Source organism: Ascidia mentula, chromosome 8 (assembly GCF_947561715.1).
Source record: "Ascidia mentula chromosome 8, kaAscMent1.1, whole genome shotgun sequence".
Lineage (NCBI taxonomy): Eukaryota > Metazoa > Chordata > Ascidiacea > Phlebobranchia > Ascidiidae > Ascidia > Ascidia mentula.
In genome coordinates, this window is record NC_138573.1 from 16,181,911 (window position 1) to 16,199,611 (window position 17,701).

The 17,701-nt window shown below is 36.6% G+C and overlaps 5 protein-coding genes across 6 annotated transcripts; 3 read left to right on the forward strand and 2 right to left on the reverse strand.

Moving 5' to 3' along the window:
- Nucleotides 1–3,546: 3,546 nt before the first annotated feature.
- LOC145910965 (uncharacterized) lies at nucleotides 3,547–11,197 on the reverse strand. Of its 2 annotated transcripts, none has more exons than XM_082998192.1 (22): nucleotides 11,013–11,197; nucleotides 10,669–10,804; nucleotides 10,498–10,601; nucleotides 9,897–10,018; nucleotides 9,750–9,823; nucleotides 9,515–9,573; nucleotides 9,345–9,440; nucleotides 9,119–9,222; nucleotides 8,897–9,050; nucleotides 8,590–8,723; nucleotides 8,194–8,275; nucleotides 7,844–8,004; nucleotides 7,632–7,712; nucleotides 7,285–7,492; nucleotides 6,989–7,117; nucleotides 6,640–6,752; nucleotides 6,235–6,375; nucleotides 5,762–5,837; nucleotides 5,567–5,670; nucleotides 5,252–5,370; nucleotides 4,858–5,053; nucleotides 3,547–4,456 (listed from the first exon to the last, which is right to left on the reverse strand). In XM_082998192.1, exons 1-22 carry the CDS (start codon nucleotides 11,161–11,163, stop codon nucleotides 4,271–4,273), a joined length of 2,730 nt encoding a protein of 909 aa, XP_082854318.1. In that variant the 5' UTR covers nucleotides 11,164–11,197; the 3' UTR covers nucleotides 3,547–4,270. The 2 variants fall into 2 exon arrangements, with proteins under 2 accessions (XP_082854318.1, XP_082854317.1); XM_082998191.1 differs by having other exon boundaries at nucleotides 8,897–9,053.
- A 763-nt stretch (nucleotides 11,198–11,960) lies between these two features.
- LOC145911107 (cx9C motif-containing protein 4-like) lies at nucleotides 11,961–12,609 on the forward strand. Its single transcript, XM_082998356.1, has 2 exons — nucleotides 11,961–12,086; nucleotides 12,470–12,609. Exons 1-2 carry the CDS (start codon nucleotides 12,029–12,031, stop codon nucleotides 12,607–12,609), a joined length of 198 nt encoding a protein of 65 aa, XP_082854482.1. The 5' UTR covers nucleotides 11,961–12,028.
- On the forward strand, nucleotides 12,609–14,130 carry LOC145911105 (large ribosomal subunit protein mL44-like). The gene is made up of 2 exons (XM_082998354.1): nucleotides 12,609–12,868; nucleotides 13,161–14,130. Exons 1-2 carry the CDS (start codon nucleotides 12,609–12,611, stop codon nucleotides 13,912–13,914), a joined length of 1,014 nt encoding a protein of 337 aa, XP_082854480.1. The 3' UTR covers nucleotides 13,915–14,130.
- A 38-nt stretch (nucleotides 14,131–14,168) lies between these two features.
- LOC145911106 (MRG/MORF4L-binding protein-like) lies at nucleotides 14,169–15,601 on the reverse strand. The gene is made up of 4 exons (XM_082998355.1): nucleotides 15,442–15,601; nucleotides 14,978–15,099; nucleotides 14,502–14,616; nucleotides 14,169–14,309 (listed from the first exon to the last, which is right to left on the reverse strand). The coding sequence occupies exons 1-4, from the start codon at nucleotides 15,521–15,523 to the stop codon at nucleotides 14,191–14,193; spliced, it is 438 nt and encodes a 145-aa protein (XP_082854481.1). The 5' UTR covers nucleotides 15,524–15,601; the 3' UTR covers nucleotides 14,169–14,190.
- A 257-nt stretch (nucleotides 15,602–15,858) lies between these two features.
- Nucleotides 15,859–17,516, forward strand: LOC145912646 (cell growth-regulating nucleolar protein-like). The gene is made up of 7 exons (XM_083000190.1): nucleotides 15,859–16,019; nucleotides 16,098–16,215; nucleotides 16,281–16,388; nucleotides 16,454–16,559; nucleotides 16,928–17,032; nucleotides 17,177–17,295; nucleotides 17,360–17,516. Exons 1-7 carry the CDS (start codon nucleotides 15,898–15,900, stop codon nucleotides 17,492–17,494), a joined length of 813 nt encoding a protein of 270 aa, XP_082856316.1. The 5' UTR covers nucleotides 15,859–15,897; the 3' UTR covers nucleotides 17,495–17,516.
- Nucleotides 17,517–17,701: the final 185 nt, after the last annotated feature.

The following is a 17,701-nucleotide window of genomic DNA, read 5'->3' on the forward strand; positions in this document are numbered from 1 at the left end:
TAAAAATTGAAGACGATCAAACAATCTGATTGTTTAATCCGGTTGAATGAAATAGCCTAAATCGTTCAATTATTTTTTTTATCATTGTATGAATTTTGGGCAATTTAGTTTAGGTTTGATGTCTACCAACATAAAAACGATATTGGATGGTAATTAACCCTCCTGCATGCCTACCGTTAAGACCTTAATTATATAGAGATGTTTCAGTTTTCTTTGTGTAACAAGCGCCCAAAAGAAACCACAAACGCGTTTGGGAGGTGATGCCTCATTTGCAGCTTAATTGCACCAGTGTTGTATGCTCTATAACTTCCTATAACTACCGACCTAAATGTAAACATAACCTCAAAAAATGCACCGGATGATTTAATATTTACCTGTTTTCCTTCGTTAACGTGTAGGCTGTGAAAAAATATCCTGTTTATCAACAGAGACCTATCCAGTATGCACCTGCAATTTCATACTGTTCTACTGCAGTTTACTAAAATCTGGTAGAATTGACGGTTGCTCTCAAGTTGTAATTGCAACTTCAACCGAAGACTTCGTCATGTACAGTTTTGATGAACCTAGTGACTTTATCGAAAACATTTACCCAGAGAATTCGCATGGGTCTGCTTACTTATGCCAGAGGAGGTAGTGTAGGGCGTTCTTTAAAACGTCTACACAAAATATTAACACTGCCGTATATCTGACTCCTGATAAAAAGGCTACTCTCTAACCCAAAGTCAATCTGTCGGTTTAATGCATAAATAACAGTCGCACGAATATTACAATAAAACGTTACAAACCACGCGTACTAAAATGTATGTCTGTTGTCTTGAAAATTATCGACTTAATGTCTTGACTTAAAAATGACTCTATGCGACTCTCCGTGACTCTATATTTCTCTATATTTCTCCATATGACTCCCTAATGACTCTATGTTTTACCCAAAGATGTGTGGCTTATATAGAAAACGCAATACAGGGTCGTTTGGGTTCGGACTGATACGTGACTCATTTAAAAAGACAGCTTGTTGCTCGAAGTGTTACGAAATAGGCTGACCGGATATTAGGCTGTCTTCCGTGCATACAATTAACAGCGCGCAGTATGGGTTGAAATGGGTTCGTGGCATATTGTTCGACGTTAATAAAAATACAGATGCCACGTAAACACAACATAACATACGAGAAATGTGACGTCAGATACATAACTCCCGGTCCTCGTAAATGTTTTCCGAACAAGTGTTTCATGGTTCCGCAACAATAATCTGGTCCTTTGATAGATTGGATATTTGTTCTTGTTGCGAATGGTCCAAATCTTTTGATGTGATTTCCTTGTTCAACTCCTGGTTGTACTCGTATTTTGATCGCAGCTGTGACTTCCGCACGAGTGTTGACGGTGTGATCGTTGAAAATTGTAAGCTTGCGTACGCCGTCGAAATATGCGTCAATCGAACTCCGGAAATCGTCAGAGATCGTTGTGTTGTCAAAATCGAACATATTGAGATGTCCGTGCAGAACACTCGAACGTAATCATCAACGTATCTTCTCGTATCTGTCAAAAAAACTCGAACATCCTGCCGTTATATCTAGGCCTAATGTTAACACAAAACAAAACACATAAAAGTTATAATTCACAAACAAATTTATAATATAGTACATCAAGATATTCTGTTGTCTACTGTGACGCGCAGGGGACATGAATGAGTGACATTGAATTGCCCGTGTTTACGAGTCATATAAGGGACTTTATTGTTGCCATGTGAGGTCACTATAGCGCTAATATCGTCACAGCGAAAAAATTAATCAACACGATTATCATAACTTGTGAGTAACTATACTGTCCGTTAAGGTCGTGCATACCAATACAGATAGGTTCGACATGAGGCGTGTGTTCAAAAATCCCAATTAGTTAAACGAACAAGCTTTTGTACTGAGCAGAGTTGGCAAAGTTTGACGGTCAGTGTGGGCTAAAAAGGATTTGCAAATGTGAAATGTAACTTGCGCCTTGGCCGTATGCACAAATCTCCCACATTGCATTGTATAGACACGCAGTATTTAGAGAGTGATGAATGCCTTCTGCGGTCTGTAAAATAAGTCGCTTTTTTTAATTTTACCAGTGCATTTGGAACTTCGTAGGTTAATCACTGCGAATTATTTTTTCACCTACGGCTCCCAAGCCTGGCTTCAGTGCTCAGTAATCAAGTTTGTAACGTCTGATCACTTGCGAAAAATGTGGCGTGTTAATGTGCCTTGCGACTAGCAATTATATGCTCTTCGAGTCTTTGCTCGGTGAATAAAAAAGGATTCAGTCTGTGTCGAGGGGACACGGTCGCGAGATGTCGCGCTTGCCCAAATGCTTTTGCATTGTAACACCAATTTCGCGCCATTTTGTGCATTTCTCCTGCTATTTTCCTTCAGCAAGTTCAAAAATTACATAAACATTAACGTTTTGGAAACACGTAGCCATGTCGAATCTAGAATAACTGTTATACAATTTCCTTCAACGATTCTGGCAGTTACTTACAAGGGACACAAGGTAAAGTCAGGCGGTTCGTTGCAAATCGATATATCGTTACAGCTACCTCACATGAATGAAATGTTTGTGTTTACAGACGTAAACGGTGGTGATTTAGATTTGCATTAAGCTCATGTCAATTATTAAATGGGCCGAAAAATCATACATGAAAGCTGTTAATCAGTGATCTCTTGCTTCGAATAGCCATAACAACCCCTAAACTAGCACGAGGGTTTCTCCTAATGAGGGACAAAATAAAATGTGTAAAAAATGCATGCAGGCTGGGCGACCTCGTTTGCGCAATGTAAGAAATAACGTGTCAGGCCCCTTAGCTGACGTCATGCCTCCGTGAGGACTTTCTAAGCAGACAATGTTATGACCATTTTTCCACAATCAACCCTAAGTTGCCAGCAGTGACGTATGTTAAAGAAAATAATCTCACGTTTCGGACATGATTTAATTAAATCTAAAAAACACTTCTCAAGGTGAGTTCGCGTGTGACGTAAACTTATTGAGATGCAGCGTTATTACAACATTATAATATCAACGAAAATGAGATTGACATAACCACTACGGTCAGGCTTACGCTTATAACTATAAAAACGGTTTGACATTTGACAAAACATACTTAACAGCAGTTTGGCATTTTCTTACACAATCAGGCGCATAAAATCAAAGGGAAAAACAAACGACATACCTTATTATTGTTCGAAATGTTTGTTTCGAGCTTTGTCCTTGCTGGAGAACATCGAGAAATGTCTGAAAAACTTGTTTGACATGGTTAAAAATCTTTGGTAAGTACAAATGTTAATTTGTAGAAAGAAGAAATTACCCATATTTACAGTTAGTTCTATAATTTGCGCAGAATATTAATCAGAAGGTTTAAATGCCCATTCAAATATCACGTCGGGGTCACCAAGTTTATGTAGGGCGTTCTTTAAAACGTCTACACAAAATATTAACACTGCCGTATATCTGACTCCTGATAAAAAGGCTACTCTCTAACCCAAAGTCAATCTGTCGGTTTAATGCATAAATAACAGTCGCACGAATATTACAATAAAACGTTACAAACCACGCGTACTAAAATGTATGTCTGTTGTCTTGAAAATTATCGACTTAATGTCTTGACTTAAAAATGACTCTATGCGACTCTCCGTGACTCTATATTTCTCTATATTTCTCCATATGACTCCCTAATGACTCTATGTTTTACCCAAAGATGTGTGGCTTATATAGAAAACGCAATACAGGGTCGTTTGGGTTCGGACTGATACGTGACTCATTTAAAAAGACAGCTTGTTGCTCGAAGTGTTACGAAATAGGCTGACCGGATATTAGGCTGTCTTCCGTGCATACAATTAACAGCGCGCAGTATGGGTTGAAATGGGTTCGTGGCATATTGTTCGACGTTAATAAAAATACAGATGCCACGTAAACACAACATAACATACGAGAAATGTGACGTCAGATACAGTAGAAGAAATCAAACCAGATCTAGAGACTCACGCACTCACACCATCGAGACACTGTTAAATATCTCTGAAACACTAGGCGGTATTAACAGTGTCAATTAATCGCCGACGCTGCACTGATTTACATAAGACTTGATCAAGTTTTTTTGCAATCAGGATGAACTTGGAACGACAAGCCAAACACAAAGGCACGATAGGTAAAAAAATAAGCGACAGGTAAAACACGATCAGTAACAGGTAACACCGTTGTCAGATATCACAGTAGACAAAAACATTGCACGACCAACGAATATGCAAAACTATGTATAAACGTCTGAGGTCTGCATATTTGCAGTGGGAGCCGGTGTGTTTGGAGTTCTCCGCGATCCGGCAGTGGTCGCCCTTGAGCCTCTTGAACGGGCCGAAGCGATTCTGTTCAACCAATCGGCGGCGTTAGGGTTTTGGAAATTCTTGCTCAGCTCAAATAAGTTGACAACTGACATTTTCTGTAGTTGAAGATTGAAGCTAAGGAATCGATTCAATCAATTTTCTTTAATGTTTATTCCATTAAATTTGGAAGTGATGTTCATACGTAGGTTTCATCACAATGCATTAAAATGAAAAATAACTTATAACAATGGTTCTTAACCTAATGTGCTTATATGGCCCCTTATAGTACGTTCAGGGGCAAATGAACTACCTACTTTTTCACAAAAACGCAGATTGCAAGTAAAAGCCCCCCACAGGGGCTACAATAAGCCACTGTCGCAAAACCCCTCGACAGGGTATTTCAGTTATTATGGAACTGTACAAAGATACTGAAATAATGGCATTATCAACACCCACGTAAGCAAAATGAATTTAACATAATTAGCTTAATCTTGAAATTCAGCAGGTCAAAGGATACAGCTTTATCCGGTAAAGGCGGTAGTTGGAAGATAGATGGAGGTTGTGTCAGTCTCAAATCGCCGCTTGTACCAGTGGGATGAAAGTATTGGTGAGCTCGAGGATTGTAAACGTTCCCAACACGGGACGGCATGAAGATTGCTGGAAGACTGACGTCTTGGAGAGGACCTCGGACAGTTGTGTCAGCCCGTTGTAATCTGAAAATATGGTGTTTTTATCTGTCCATGTACTGGCCTCTGTTTTTTAGCTATGTCCAAGTGTTACATTTCCTTTAAATGTTATTAAATTTTAGACTTTTCATAGAAATATAAATCAATGTATACTTTTAAACCATTAGCTTACAGCTTTTATCTTTGATTGCAATAAAGTAAAGTGTGTCCTCGTTGAAAACCTACTTGTACTGAGATGCCAGTTTCTTTTCGATGTTTGCTGCAATGTGGTTTCGAATCCTCTGGTCGAGCTGCTCTCTCTTCACCATCATATCCTCCGTTAATAACCTCATGCGTTCCCACACCTGTTGAGAACAATGATCATTGTCTGGTGGAGAAACAAAAGTGAAAGAAGAATAAGCGAAATAAATTAACAAACTAATGTTGAAAAGCCGCAAGACGTTTCTCCGCAGAATAACGTTTTTAAACATAGTATGATTACATTTCGTGTGGTTTTATAATTTAATGCATTCTGTGGATCTGGAAACTAAATGTACCCACATTTTTAGGCAAGTGGGCTCCCCAATCTGGCAACTGGGGAATTTTAGGGGGTCTCCAATGGCCCCCGCCGGACTGGGGTCTTCCTTCCTCTTGTCGTTGTATATCTACAGTGAGTAAAGCAACATTGCACAACCCTTAAGGATTAAGCTGTCATATTGCAGTGAATTGGCCTTATGGTCTTATATTCCTATATACCTGGCAAATGAGGCTGTTTTGCGAACGCTGTCACATCGCCGAAGGTTACTTCAGAAGTCCTATGCTGACCACCGGCCTGCAAAAAAATTGGAAAACTTCGGTTTTGGTTTCGGGACGTGACTAAATACGTAGGCTTATGTAAAATGATCCACTTATTTTCAGTTCTTTTGAAATATGGACAGCTTTGGTTAAACATAGCATAGGAAGGACAGAAAATAAAACTTTAAGAGGTTTAAAAACGTTTTGATACAATAACAAAATTATTTTTTTTTTATTGCAACATAAAATTACTTTTTGGGTTACCTACAAGGCCAATACAGCAATGATTAATTGTTTTAGTTCAATTGAAGTTGTAAAACAAGACACACAAAAATTTTGAAAAATAGTTTTGTCCCTGTTCCTATAAGTACGATCATAACAAACACAGTGTGGACAAAGGTACATAACAGATTTAATAATAAGTGTGTGTGAACCTGAACAGGTTGTGTAGCTTGCAGTTTCCCAACCTCTGCGAGCAACTGCTGCACTTTAGCTTCGTACTCGTCTTGTATGTTTTTCACCTCCAGATCGTGCTGCTCCCTAATGACCTCTAGCTCCTCCAGCGGTATGTACCCCTGAGAATGAATAGGATTAAATGCATATTTTTACGTTTTTTAATAACGCTTTGGTATTAAGGAATTTATAGACGAACAGGTGTTTTGTTTGTTTACTGACTATATGTATTTACTTTCTGCTATGCCAAAAAGGCAAACTTAATTCCGGCACAGTTTAATCAAACGGAATCTCCACAGCTTTTGTGCATAAATCTTTTTGATAGTTTACAATGTTTCAGTAACAACCTTTGGCAGGCCCAAAAAAAGTGGTGAAAAGAGCCTTACTGATTTATTTGAAGAGGATGACACGAAGGACATAGCAGAGGTCGAAACATCGTGGTATTCCCGTCCCAACATTTCAACGAGTTGTTCCTTAGTTACGTTGTCAATATCAACACCTTCACACAAGTCAACCATTACTTGTATTGCTATTAGGGACATTACAAACGGTAGTTTAAAAAGATAAGCCCTGTCAAATCACATGACATACGAACGACCACAGTATGTCAAATCACATGACATACGAACGTCCACAAATAAAAAATGATTAGCTGAAAGTTTACTGAAATTGGATGAAATGAAACAATAGCTACGATTAGTGCATGGCTTAGGTAAGAATTATTGAGAGTCAAACCTGTAATTTCCAAGATAAGCTCTCTTACACCAACCGTGTTGACGTCAGCATTGAGAACTCTTGGCTTTTCACGTTTTACCCAATAAAACAGCAGTGGTAGCTGACCGATAACACCATGACTGTGACCACCTGCAAAAAAAAAATCACCACAACATTTTGTTATCACTAAAGGACGGCAGAAAATCGACAGAACGCACGAAAATTAACCGCTGTCAATGATATAGGTCACAATGTGTGTAAAAATAATACCAAAACATAACACTGCAATTCTCCAACTTTTTGATCAGGCCACCTACCTATGCCAAGTTTAATTCCTTGTAGTTCAACCATCATTAGTTCCTGGTCTGATAACTTATCTTCAAACTCCTTAAACTTATCCAGATCTTCTGGAGGACTGTCTGGTCGTTCATCGTTCTCTTCGGTTTCCTTTTCCTTGCTTTCACCTCCAGAACTGTTTGGTTTTTCGGCCTCTGCTTTGGCATCAATTATTTTATTGACAAAATCCTGAAAAATATAGCCATAGAAATATTTTGTGGGAAATGTACAACACTGCAATGTGCAAGAAAAAAAAATTTTGAGTCAATTCTTTGCACAGATGAAGCAAAATGAGAATAATTTTGCAAAATGAAGTTTTTTCATCTACCTTATTTATCAAATCATCCCATGTTACTGTCACCATGGCAACCATCTTATCTTGCTCTCCTTGGTGCAGAGCAATCCTGACCTGAAATGACAAAAAAACGTTTTGTATAAGAACAATATATTTTGAAGGTTAATATTTCATAATAAAATTATCTCAGTATTACTAGGTAGGGATAATTCATGTGAGAATATAATCTGCAACAAGTAGCTTACTGGTTCAGATGAGTTCGGAGGTACATCGAACGTCACCTCCTCAAACTTTTGACGATTTATTTTCTCCTTCTCTGGCTCTTGTTCCTCATCACCGGTCTTTGCTTTCTTCAAAATGCTGCTCGGCTTTGACTTGAGCATACTCTTTGATGGACTTGACATGGCTAAACAACATGTCTTTGGTAAGGTAAATTTCAATGATTGTTTCATAACCATATCCAATTATATTAACAAAAACAACTATATACCAGGGATAGTATACAAAAACTAGCAAGGTTGCAAAAGAAAATGAGCCCTGTAATCTCTATGAAACATAGTTGAGGATTTGATGTGTTGTGGTATTGGAATATCACCTGGTGGGCTGGCTGGACCACTTGCGAAGCCAATGGACTTCCTTCTGCCAGCTTTTCCTTTTACTTTCAATTTTGCTTCACCCTGTACACAGAATGGCTTCATAAGATTTTTCTACAAAAATTTTGCAAACCCCGTGCGCCAGGGTTTACAAAATAGAAAAGTTTTATTCGGTATCATACCCAACCTGGACCAAACCACTTACATCATGATGGTTAAACTCACAATGAGGTTAAACTCACTAGGTATTCTGAAACACTACTCAATAGACTGTGCTAAAGGAGCTTTTGTTCGGTCAGGTTGCCTTTAGAGAGGCTTGGTGGTCAAGTTGCAGGGTTTACCAAGTGCACAACTTGCCAGGGTACATTGACATTTATGTAAGATTAACTAAAACTTACGACTTCTGATTCATCAACTGCTGCCTGAGTTTCATCATTCTGAGATGTAGTAACATTTGCAAATGGCAGTGCTGAGGTTTTTGTGTTGATGCCAGCATAACTGATAGTACATGAAACATTTGACCCATCATCGTCTGAACAACAAAACAGAAAAAGGACTACATATATATAGGAACTAAATATATTGGAACAGCCAAATCCTTCAGCTATATATATGCATGCAAATTAAAAATTAGAAAATGGCATATTGTGTACGAAGCAATTATTTTAGATAAATGTAGTAAAACAATATTTTTGTTCAACTCACCTTTCAATGACAAAGGTCTGAATAACCTTACAGCAAGTTGTGTGTCGTACTCTGGTTCATGGGTCCACATGGCTCTATCTTCCATATCAGGCTTCATCTCAACGGCAACATCATGCACCTCTTCAGCTCTTGGCCTGAAGCTTACACCTCTTCTCTGCTAAAACAGAACAAAGCAAAAAGTTTAATATAAATTAAGTATTGTAAGTTGACAATAGGTTGTACCTTAATGTCAGGGGATGTGTCTTCTACATTAGCGGTGCTGTCTGATATTTCAGAGGGAACACCATCACCCTCACTCCCTATATCTGAACCAGCTTGTGGAGTTCCTATGTAGACAAAAGATTTTATTCCGCTGTAGTTTTATCTCAAATAAAAAATGTCATTTACACTGACAAAATATTGTAGAAGGTACAAAGGTAATCACAGCCAACACAGATATAATTTATACCATCTTCCTCAGCGGGTGGTGATGCTGCAATGACAGAAAGCATAAATCTCTGCTTTTCAGACACTCCATCATCTTGTTCCATGTTGTCATCTTCGCCTGTGCAATTGTTATGCAACCAATGTTTATAGAACATCCAATTTTGAATGATTGTTTATGTCAAGTAAATTTACCTTGATCAATATCATCTTCATCATCGCTGAGTTCCACATCTAATTCACTCAAGTTGACCCTGCAAGAGTAAGCGCATACACAATTAATAACACATTTCCTATTTTAGTACACCACAAAAATCAAAACAACTCCTTATTGATACACAATGAGAAGAAACCTTCAGCATTTTACATTATATCACCAAACCTGTGGAATATCAGTAAGCATGAAATCACCCAGTGCATGCAGTCTTACCCTTGCTGAATTTTCTTTTTAAATGCCTCAATCATAAACTTCCACCGACGGCCATGAGACTTTGCACTTGTCACCTTCAGAAATAAATGAAACAAACATAGAAATATGCATCCAATGCTTGGATTTTAATTGAATTCTGAAACTCACCTTTGCAAATGCTTTTTCCCAGTTCATTACTTTCTTTTCCATGTCAAGTCGTTTTGTGTGAGCATCAATTAACTGAAGTCTACGTATTGCAATATTCAGCTGCCTTTGCTTGCTTTCATAATCTGTGGAACATACAGCATTTCGGAGAGCTGTAGACAGGGTGTGTACATGCACTGTTTTGACCTGTACGGTCTCATCAGTGCAGCTGTTGACAATGGCATTGTGCTAGCTTTTACACTAATGTGAACACTAATTTCCACTTTGTGGTACCTTTCGGTCAACGTCTATCTGTTGGGTGCCCTATACTGAGTACCGAACAACAGAGATGAACCACTGGGGAGCGCATATGGCTAAACGGAATGGCTCCAATACTATGTTTTTTTTTCTCACAATAGTAAATGAACTTGGGATAAAAGATGTTAACTGAAGTTAGATAAATGCATAAATCAAATTACACAAAGTACAATTTTTAATTCTATCCTATCAAAACTATGTGCGAAAAATGTTGCAGGACTATTTAATTGGTAAAAAAAAATCGTGTTCACAACATCAATTGAAACATCATTGAGTAAGTCTGCAGACAAAAAGACAATGCACTTACCATTGTGAAGCTTCTTTAATGCTTCACTCCTTTGCTCCCATGGAATCGAATATATATTTACCAACCTGGTTAACTCTTGAATCGGTGTGTGCAAATCTGTTATCCTGCAATAATTTCAAACTGCTTATTGTTGGAATGTTGAAACCATTATCAACTTCCAACCAAAATTACATTCGAAACATCTTTCCCATGCTCAGAGTGATTGCAACTTGTAAACTTGGTGGTAAATCATGTTGCAGAAGTTCATCTTTAAGTTCAAGCAGTTCATTGAAAGATGTATCGACCAGAGATAAGCAATTCATCACACCTGCACACAAGACAATCATTTTATTGCAAAAAACATGCAATGTACATCACAAAAACTATCACATAGGTTTCTAGACATAAAAATGCTATGAAGCTTTTTATTGTAATATTCAAGGTAGTTGTTGACCAGCAAGTAATTATATAGATAAACCAAATTAAATGGGTAAAAATTGTTCCAAAAGTCTTATTACAATAAGCTAACAACTAACCATCACACAGACAGTCAAATTTGTTTTGTTCTTCCAGTTCTTTTTCCAGCTGTGCAGCTTTCATTCTTGCCTCTTCCTCTTCAAACATTGCATCATCTTCCTCATCTTCTGTGTCATCCAAATTCATCGGGGGTTTCTTCGGCTTCATCATGGTAACTCAGCAAAAACTACTCCAGAACCTTGTTTGCACCTTAAAATCGGCTTAAAGTTAAAACATGATCTCATGCTTTCTTTTTTTTCGATAAAAGCAAAAACGAAACTGTTGACAGTTTGAATGAATGGATGTTAAGATTCTAGACAACACATCTACTACCACCTAAATAGTGATCAAAATTTATTAAGGTGGGTAAAACTGCACACCTGCAACAAATGTAATTAGGACATTATTACCAAGTTTCATTGGTTGTTGGGACAACGTGGTCATTCGTGCGTAACGTATCGCGGCATCGCGTGTTCGGCGTCATAAAAACTTACGAAATATAAACTGTAGGTATATAAGTTTTACTCGTTGCTCACGATTGACAAAACTCAAACATTGCACAAATAACTAACAGAAACCAACAACAATTTCAACGTTTACTCACATCCAGACCGCAGATTGTCGTGAATATTGTTTATTCCACGTAGTTTACTCGATTAGAATTTGAAATATAATGCTTATGATTACAAGAATAAAAAGGATATTCAAAAAATATATTTGTTGATATATTTAAAAGCTCAAAAAATATGTTTTACGTGGATATATGATTTTATGTTTTTGATTACATGCGCATTCCAGGATATTTGTTTAGTTCCTAATTTGTGTAAATATTGTGGTATCACGTAACGAAAAAACAAACTTTTATTCAGAGTTTTATCACAAAAAATATTGGTAAAGTAAAGTTTTCTCCTTCTTTTCAATTCCTTGCAATTTGGAAATTAATTTGTCGGACAAATAAATGCAACCTGCTCCGACCATGTGCACTTATTGGGAAAGTTTTGATTTTTTTACAAACGTCTGTTAGATTGTTTGTGTTATGCCGAAGACCGAACCTTGCTTAACCTATGCCTGCAGAATACAAGATTGCCTTCAGAGTAAGTAGTTTTGTTTCAAGTCGTAGGCCTAATATAAAATGTAAACTTGTTAAAACTGTGGGCACCAAAATATTTAAAAAATATATTGTTTTTAATATATATATTTAATAAATATATTTTTAGCTTTCATGGATCGCATGTGAGCTTTATAAAGCAAATGCAAAATAAAAACATTTTTTTTAAAGAAAAATTATTAACCTTTATAATACACTTAAATAATGTCCATAAGCAGTAGAGCAAGTCCCAAGTATTCACCACCAAAACTAGTAGATTGAAAAGTTTGTAATTTACATTTCTGCATGGATTGGCAATAAAAAAAATTAAGATAAAAATGTTCTTTTTTGGCATAATATAACTCTGTGTTATTAACTCTGTCATTTCAGGAAACAATTATCAAGAAAGTAAATGTCAACAAGAAATAGAGAATCTAATCAAGTGCTGTGAAAAGTATAAAAGCATTGAGCAAGTCTGTTGTTCTGGCTTCAAAAACCCATCAGAAAAAAAATCTAAAAATAAGTCGTGATGCTTACCATGAACTTCCTGAGAAGATTGCAGCAACCAATTTGCAATCAAATATTTGCCCTTACTTCTCGTAATTATGCTGTCCAACCCGGTAACCCGAATATAAAGCCATATAATAAGGATGGACTAAGACTTCCTCGCTGGCGAAAGCATTGGTATTTGACCATGGACTACAAAAAAAAGCTGGAAGTTAGGGAAAGACCACAACCAAGATCAGCAAGAGAAAATTGGAATTATGAAGCTGAACTCTCCGCATTTAAGTGAGTATTATTGTGAATTTTCACTTGGAACCTAGAAAGGATGAATCCTGCACAGTATTGAAATTTTATTCGGATAACATACCCAATGAAAAAATCCACAGTGTAAAATAAGCTTTTCAATTTAAAAAAAATGATTCAAGCATTTATGGATAACTTTTATGGATGTCCAAGAAGTTGACAGCACTATTTCAGCTAATGCCATAGAGAAAACACAAAACTGTTAAAATTTGTGTGATTATAAAGCCCCCAAAACACTCTAAATTATCAGATTTTTGTGCTTCACTTTTTTTAGATTACGACTACAGATTGATGTTTCGGATAAAGATCTAAGAGCAGTTTTCACACAACCACTGCCAAACAGAGATGATGTTGTAAATTATAGTGAAATGAGCAAAAAAGGACGAATGTTCATGACTGCATTTGTGAAACACTACTTGAATTTATCTTTTGAAAAACTACCTGAGGAGGGAAAACAGGGTATTTTGGAATTTCTCTGTGGTGAAGAACAGCTCGAACATATTGCTTTCCACCTTGGTTATAGAGATTTCATTCAGTGTCGACCTTACCCACCAAAAAGAGGTGTATTGGTTAAATCATTTATTGCCACCATTGAGGCAATTGCACGGGGTGAAGGTGGACAAATTGCTGCAGGGAAGTTTATACTGGATTTCATTATTCCAGGTTTAATTAACAAACGCATATTTTCCATTTGGAGGCCTGCAGACTCGATGCAAACTCTGACTGCAGAACTTGAAAAGCAGGGAAAACCAGCTCCTGAAGCAAGGCTGGTAAGACAATCTGGCGTTGGAACCGTTACACCAGTTTTTTTCATAGCTCTGTTCTCTGGCAAGGAATTGTTAACAGAGGCTGCTGGAGAATCTATAGAACTGGCAGAGGCAGATGCTGCTCAGTTGGTGCTTAAGAAAATGTACGGTGTTGCAGAAAATGACAAATTGCCCATGATGGGTCCTGCAATAGATAATTTATTCCTGGAAAAATTATTTGCCCCAATGATGAAACAAAACGAAAAGTTAGGTAGTTCCTGAGTACTGGAACTGCATGAAATTCATACACAATGTATTGAAAAAATGGTAACATTTCACATAAACCCCATATTTGACTTTTCGCGAAAATATGTTTGCCATTGGCATAATCCTGTGGCATGTCCACAACAACCAACATACAACGTGTTACCTTGCTCTTAGTCTCACCATTCTCTGATTTGCCACAAAATTTTTTGCAATAAAGTATTTATGAACCTTTTTTGTCTCAAAATGCACAATTAGACAAACAAGAGTTAAGATGGTCCTGCAACAATGTCTTTATTGTCTTCGTCGCTTTACAGTTGGAACAGCAGGACTAGAAGGGTTTTGAGAGTTGGTGCCTGATTGTCTTGATCGTTTGCGATTTGATTTGGACGTTGGTTTTGTGGCTGGTGTGCCTGATTTATTTACAAATAGTAATTAGTATACTCACCCACCATTGATGGGACACTAAATATAATTTGTATCAATATATTTTCCTGTTTTCTAATAATTACCTTGGTACGAAAAAAAAATTGTTTTTCAATTTTTATGCATATTTCTGTGAAGTTGTTACAAAACTGCAAGGGTTCAAACTTTGAAAAACATACCGTCCTCCTCTGCAGCATTGTCATCAATGTTTTGCATTTTTTTGCAATTCAGTATTTCTGGTGGAAGTTTAAACTCTGATCGTGTGTTTTTGAATGGTGTCACCTCGGATTCATCCTGACAAAAAGTATAATGCAATGTTTGCAAACATTACAAAGTGTATAAAGCACTATATGATTTTAAGAACCAGAAAATAGTAATTTATATCATGCACAAAATCTTGTTTTAAATATTTAAAGGTAAGTTTAAAGTTTTAGTGTCACAAATTTAAAAAACTCAGGTAGTCGAAGCTTATTTGTCACAAAGGTTTTCTTTGGCAGATGTTTTTAATAGTCTTAGGAGTCAGATAAACGGCAGTGTTTCGTTCTGCACACCTTAGGTCGCTACAATGCCAATAAAAATAATGGCCAAAAAATTTCCTCCTGCATAGAAAAAAATTACAGGGAAAAAACTAGTTTGCTATTGTTTTATTACGTACAAGAGCTTTAAGGTTATACATAGTTCCAAGATGCTCCCATAGTTGATCACTTGACACTGTCTGTCCAAGGGATTCACAAAATTTGCGATGAATGCACATCATATGAAAATGTTTGTTTATACCTAAAAGAAATCTTTTTCAATTTCACGAATCAAAGCAGTTTTTTTTTCACAATATTGTACATAACCATTTAAAAATATTAGAAGATGACATTAATGTTTAGCCATTAGCTATAAACTTTAATACCACATTTGAAATTGCTGTAATTACAATTGAAGCCAAGGGTAAAAAAAATAAAAAAAAAACAGTGCCCATTTTTCAAGCACAAAAATAACTTTTATTCACATTAATACATCTTTTCAAAGAAAACAATACAGGCAAGACACGTATGTACTACGTACATATCAATAGTATAGGGAATAGTGCTGTTGCTAATTATTAAACAATGTGTTTTACATACATACCGACTGGCTTTTGTCCACGCATGGCATAAAAAAGAATAACTTCAGTTTCAGAGTTCCAGTGTATGGGAACTGGAGTCGCCATTTCACCGGAAAAAAACTAAAAATTCGTACAACAGAAACTCATATCACCACTAACCGCTTAGACTTGCTCTGTGTTTAGACTCAATTTCCCGGCAAAGCGTATTCCGGACCACCAGGAGCAGATAAGGTTACTGACATAAATTTTTGCTCACAAAAATACAAAATAGTTTTTTTGCAAAATAGGTCAAAAACATGTTAAAATAATGCTGGAGGTACACTTAGCACAGTAAAAGTGACATTCCTAACATTTGTACTCTCGAATATAGGAAAAAATATAGTTAGATTTTTGTCCCAAATGGTGCTGTCCCATTTAATTTGTGAAAGTAACACGTTTTGTTTGTACTTTTGCATTGTTTTCATACAATTCATGTAACGATGGTATTTTTTACTTGCAATGGTTGTGGAGAATCTTTGAAGAAAAACAAAGTCGAGAAACATGTCAGCTTCTGCCGAAGTTGCGAATCATTGACTTGCATTGACTGTTCTAAAGACTTCTGGTAATTTGTGTTGTGTAATTCGTGTGGCCACTAATGCAATGGTTTTGGGTAGTAAACCACAAATGGTATTTTTTCCAGGGGTGATGACTATAAGAAACACACAAGCTGTATATCAGAGGCGGAGAAATATTCCGCAGCTGGTTTCAAAGCAAAACCCAATAAAGGAGAAGTGAAACAGCAAGATTGGATGAAGAAGGTAAAGAAAAAAGCAATATTTATGTGTGTTGACTCTGGCTTCTAAAAATGATTTTGTCCGAAAAGATTGAAGAGGCATCCAGCGATTGTAGTTCAAACAATCCCAAAGTGAAAGACCTACTCTCGAAACTCCAAGATTACAGCAACATTCCAAGAAAAAGGGGCAAATTTTTGGTACATGTTAGTCTTTATGAGACCCCCTTAACGTCCATATATAAAACATTCAAAGTCTTTTTCAGAATTTTTTAAAGAACAGTTTAAGGGTATATGACACAAAGTTAACTGAAGAAGTGTGGGAATTATTTTCATCAGCAAATAAACCCCAAGTGCTTGAAAAACAACCAGGTCAGTGCATTTATATCAGAGCTTCTTTAACTTTTTTCTGATCCCATTTTTAAATTAAAGTGTTGGCTCATTAATGGGTATATATCCCATACACTACCAATTTTGTGTGAAATATAAACACCTGAAAGCTAAACCACTGCACAGATATAAGCAAATGTATTTTGCGACCCACAGTTTAAACTTGCTTAGAAAATAGAAGCTTTAAATAAAAAAGCCAAAGCTGAGATGCTGTTAATCTTAGCTTTGGCTTTTTTATTCTAAGTTATTAACTCCACTTTTTGCACCAAAATAGAAGCTTCATCTGCAAGTATACTGCTTCCATTAATTTTTGCTTCCAATTTATGAATTATCAAACAACGTTGTTATAGAGAATGTCAAGGTAGACAAGCCAGCAGAGAAAAAGAAAGGGAAGAAGAGGAAGAATGCTGACTCAGAAGAGATGTTTGATTCAAAAAAACTGTGTGCTGAACCAGGTGAATTTAAAATCTGGAATTTTCTAAAAATCATATTTAACATCATATTGTTACAACATTAGTTGCATTTTTGTGCACTAACATTTACCATAGTTCTTAATTATCTTTTCCTCAATGCTTTTTAAAAATGTAATCCTTGATCAGATGAAAATGGAGTGGAAGAAACAGTAAGTGCAAAAAAATTTCCCTGGAACAAAACAATTCGCGCTTGTCTCAAGAACACCTCTGACCTTGAAATGTCCATCAAAAAGCTGCGCAAAAAGGTATTGATGGAAAAATACAGCAACAAACATGTATGAAAATTTTCACGTGTTTCTTGTGTCACAGGTTTTGGCGGAGTACTCCACATATGAGACAGACAGTCGTGTAAAATCCGAAAACGACTTGAAAGCTTTATTTCTGAAAAAAGTCAGCAAGAACCCCAAGTTTATTGTAGCTAAAGACAAAGTCCGATTAAAATAACTGGCAGTGGGTGATGTTTTAATAAACTTTTACTACTTCTCTGTTTGGTGACCGAGTAGTGAAGACAAAGGGGAATTTAGACTAATTTTTTGGAGTATAAGTTTCTGGAGCAGCAGCAGTGCGGGTTTTGTGTCATTGAGATACCAGAAATAACGTTTGCTGTCTCTGTCCCAGGCATCATGCAAATTCATAACCCTACCTTATTTT

Bases quoted from the DNA above. Each gene is read 5' to 3' on its own strand.
- LOC145911105 (XM_082998354.1), top strand. From the start codon at position 12,609: ATGCTTACCATGAACTTCCTGAGAAGATTGCAGCAACCAATTTGCAAT. The intron at 12,869-13,160 runs GTGAGTATTATT...CACTTTTTTTAG, and splicing joins GCTGAACTCTCCGCATTTAA to ATTACGACTACAGATTGATG.
- LOC145910965 (XM_082998191.1), bottom strand. From the start codon at position 11,163: ATGATGAAGCCGAAGAAACCCCCGATGAATTTGGATGACACAGAAGAT. The intron at 8,005-8,193 runs GTGATATTCCAA...CATGTTGTTTAG, and splicing joins TGGTCCAGCCAGCCCACCAG to CCATGTCAAGTCCATCAAAG. The intron at 5,371-5,566 runs GTGGGTACATTT...TGTTCTCAACAG, and splicing joins GAGCCCACTTGCCTAAAAAT to GTGTGGGAACGCATGAGGTT.
- LOC145911106 (XM_082998355.1), bottom strand. From the start codon at position 15,523: ATGGCGACTCCAGTTCCCATACACTGGAACTCTGAAACTGAAGTTATT. The intron at 15,100-15,441 runs GTATGTATGTAA...GATTTCTTTTAG, and splicing joins GCGTGGACAAAAGCCAGTCG to GTATAAACAAACATTTTCAT. The intron at 14,310-14,501 runs GTATGTTTTTCA...TAAATAAATCAG, and splicing joins CAATGCTGCAGAGGAGGACG to GCACACCAGCCACAAAACCA.
- LOC145912646 (XM_083000190.1), top strand. From the start codon at position 15,898: ATGGTATTTTTTACTTGCAATGGTTGTGGAGAATCTTTGAAGAAAAAC. The intron at 16,560-16,927 runs GTCAGTGCATTT...ACGTTGTTATAG, and splicing joins AGTGCTTGAAAAACAACCAG to AGAATGTCAAGGTAGACAAG. The intron at 17,296-17,359 runs GTATTGATGGAA...CTTGTGTCACAG, and splicing joins TCAAAAAGCTGCGCAAAAAG to GTTTTGGCGGAGTACTCCAC.
- LOC145911107 (XM_082998356.1), top strand. From the start codon at position 12,029: ATGCCGAAGACCGAACCTTGCTTAACCTATGCCTGCAGAATACAAGAT. The intron at 12,087-12,469 runs GTAAGTAGTTTT...CTGTCATTTCAG, and splicing joins AATACAAGATTGCCTTCAGA to GAAACAATTATCAAGAAAGT.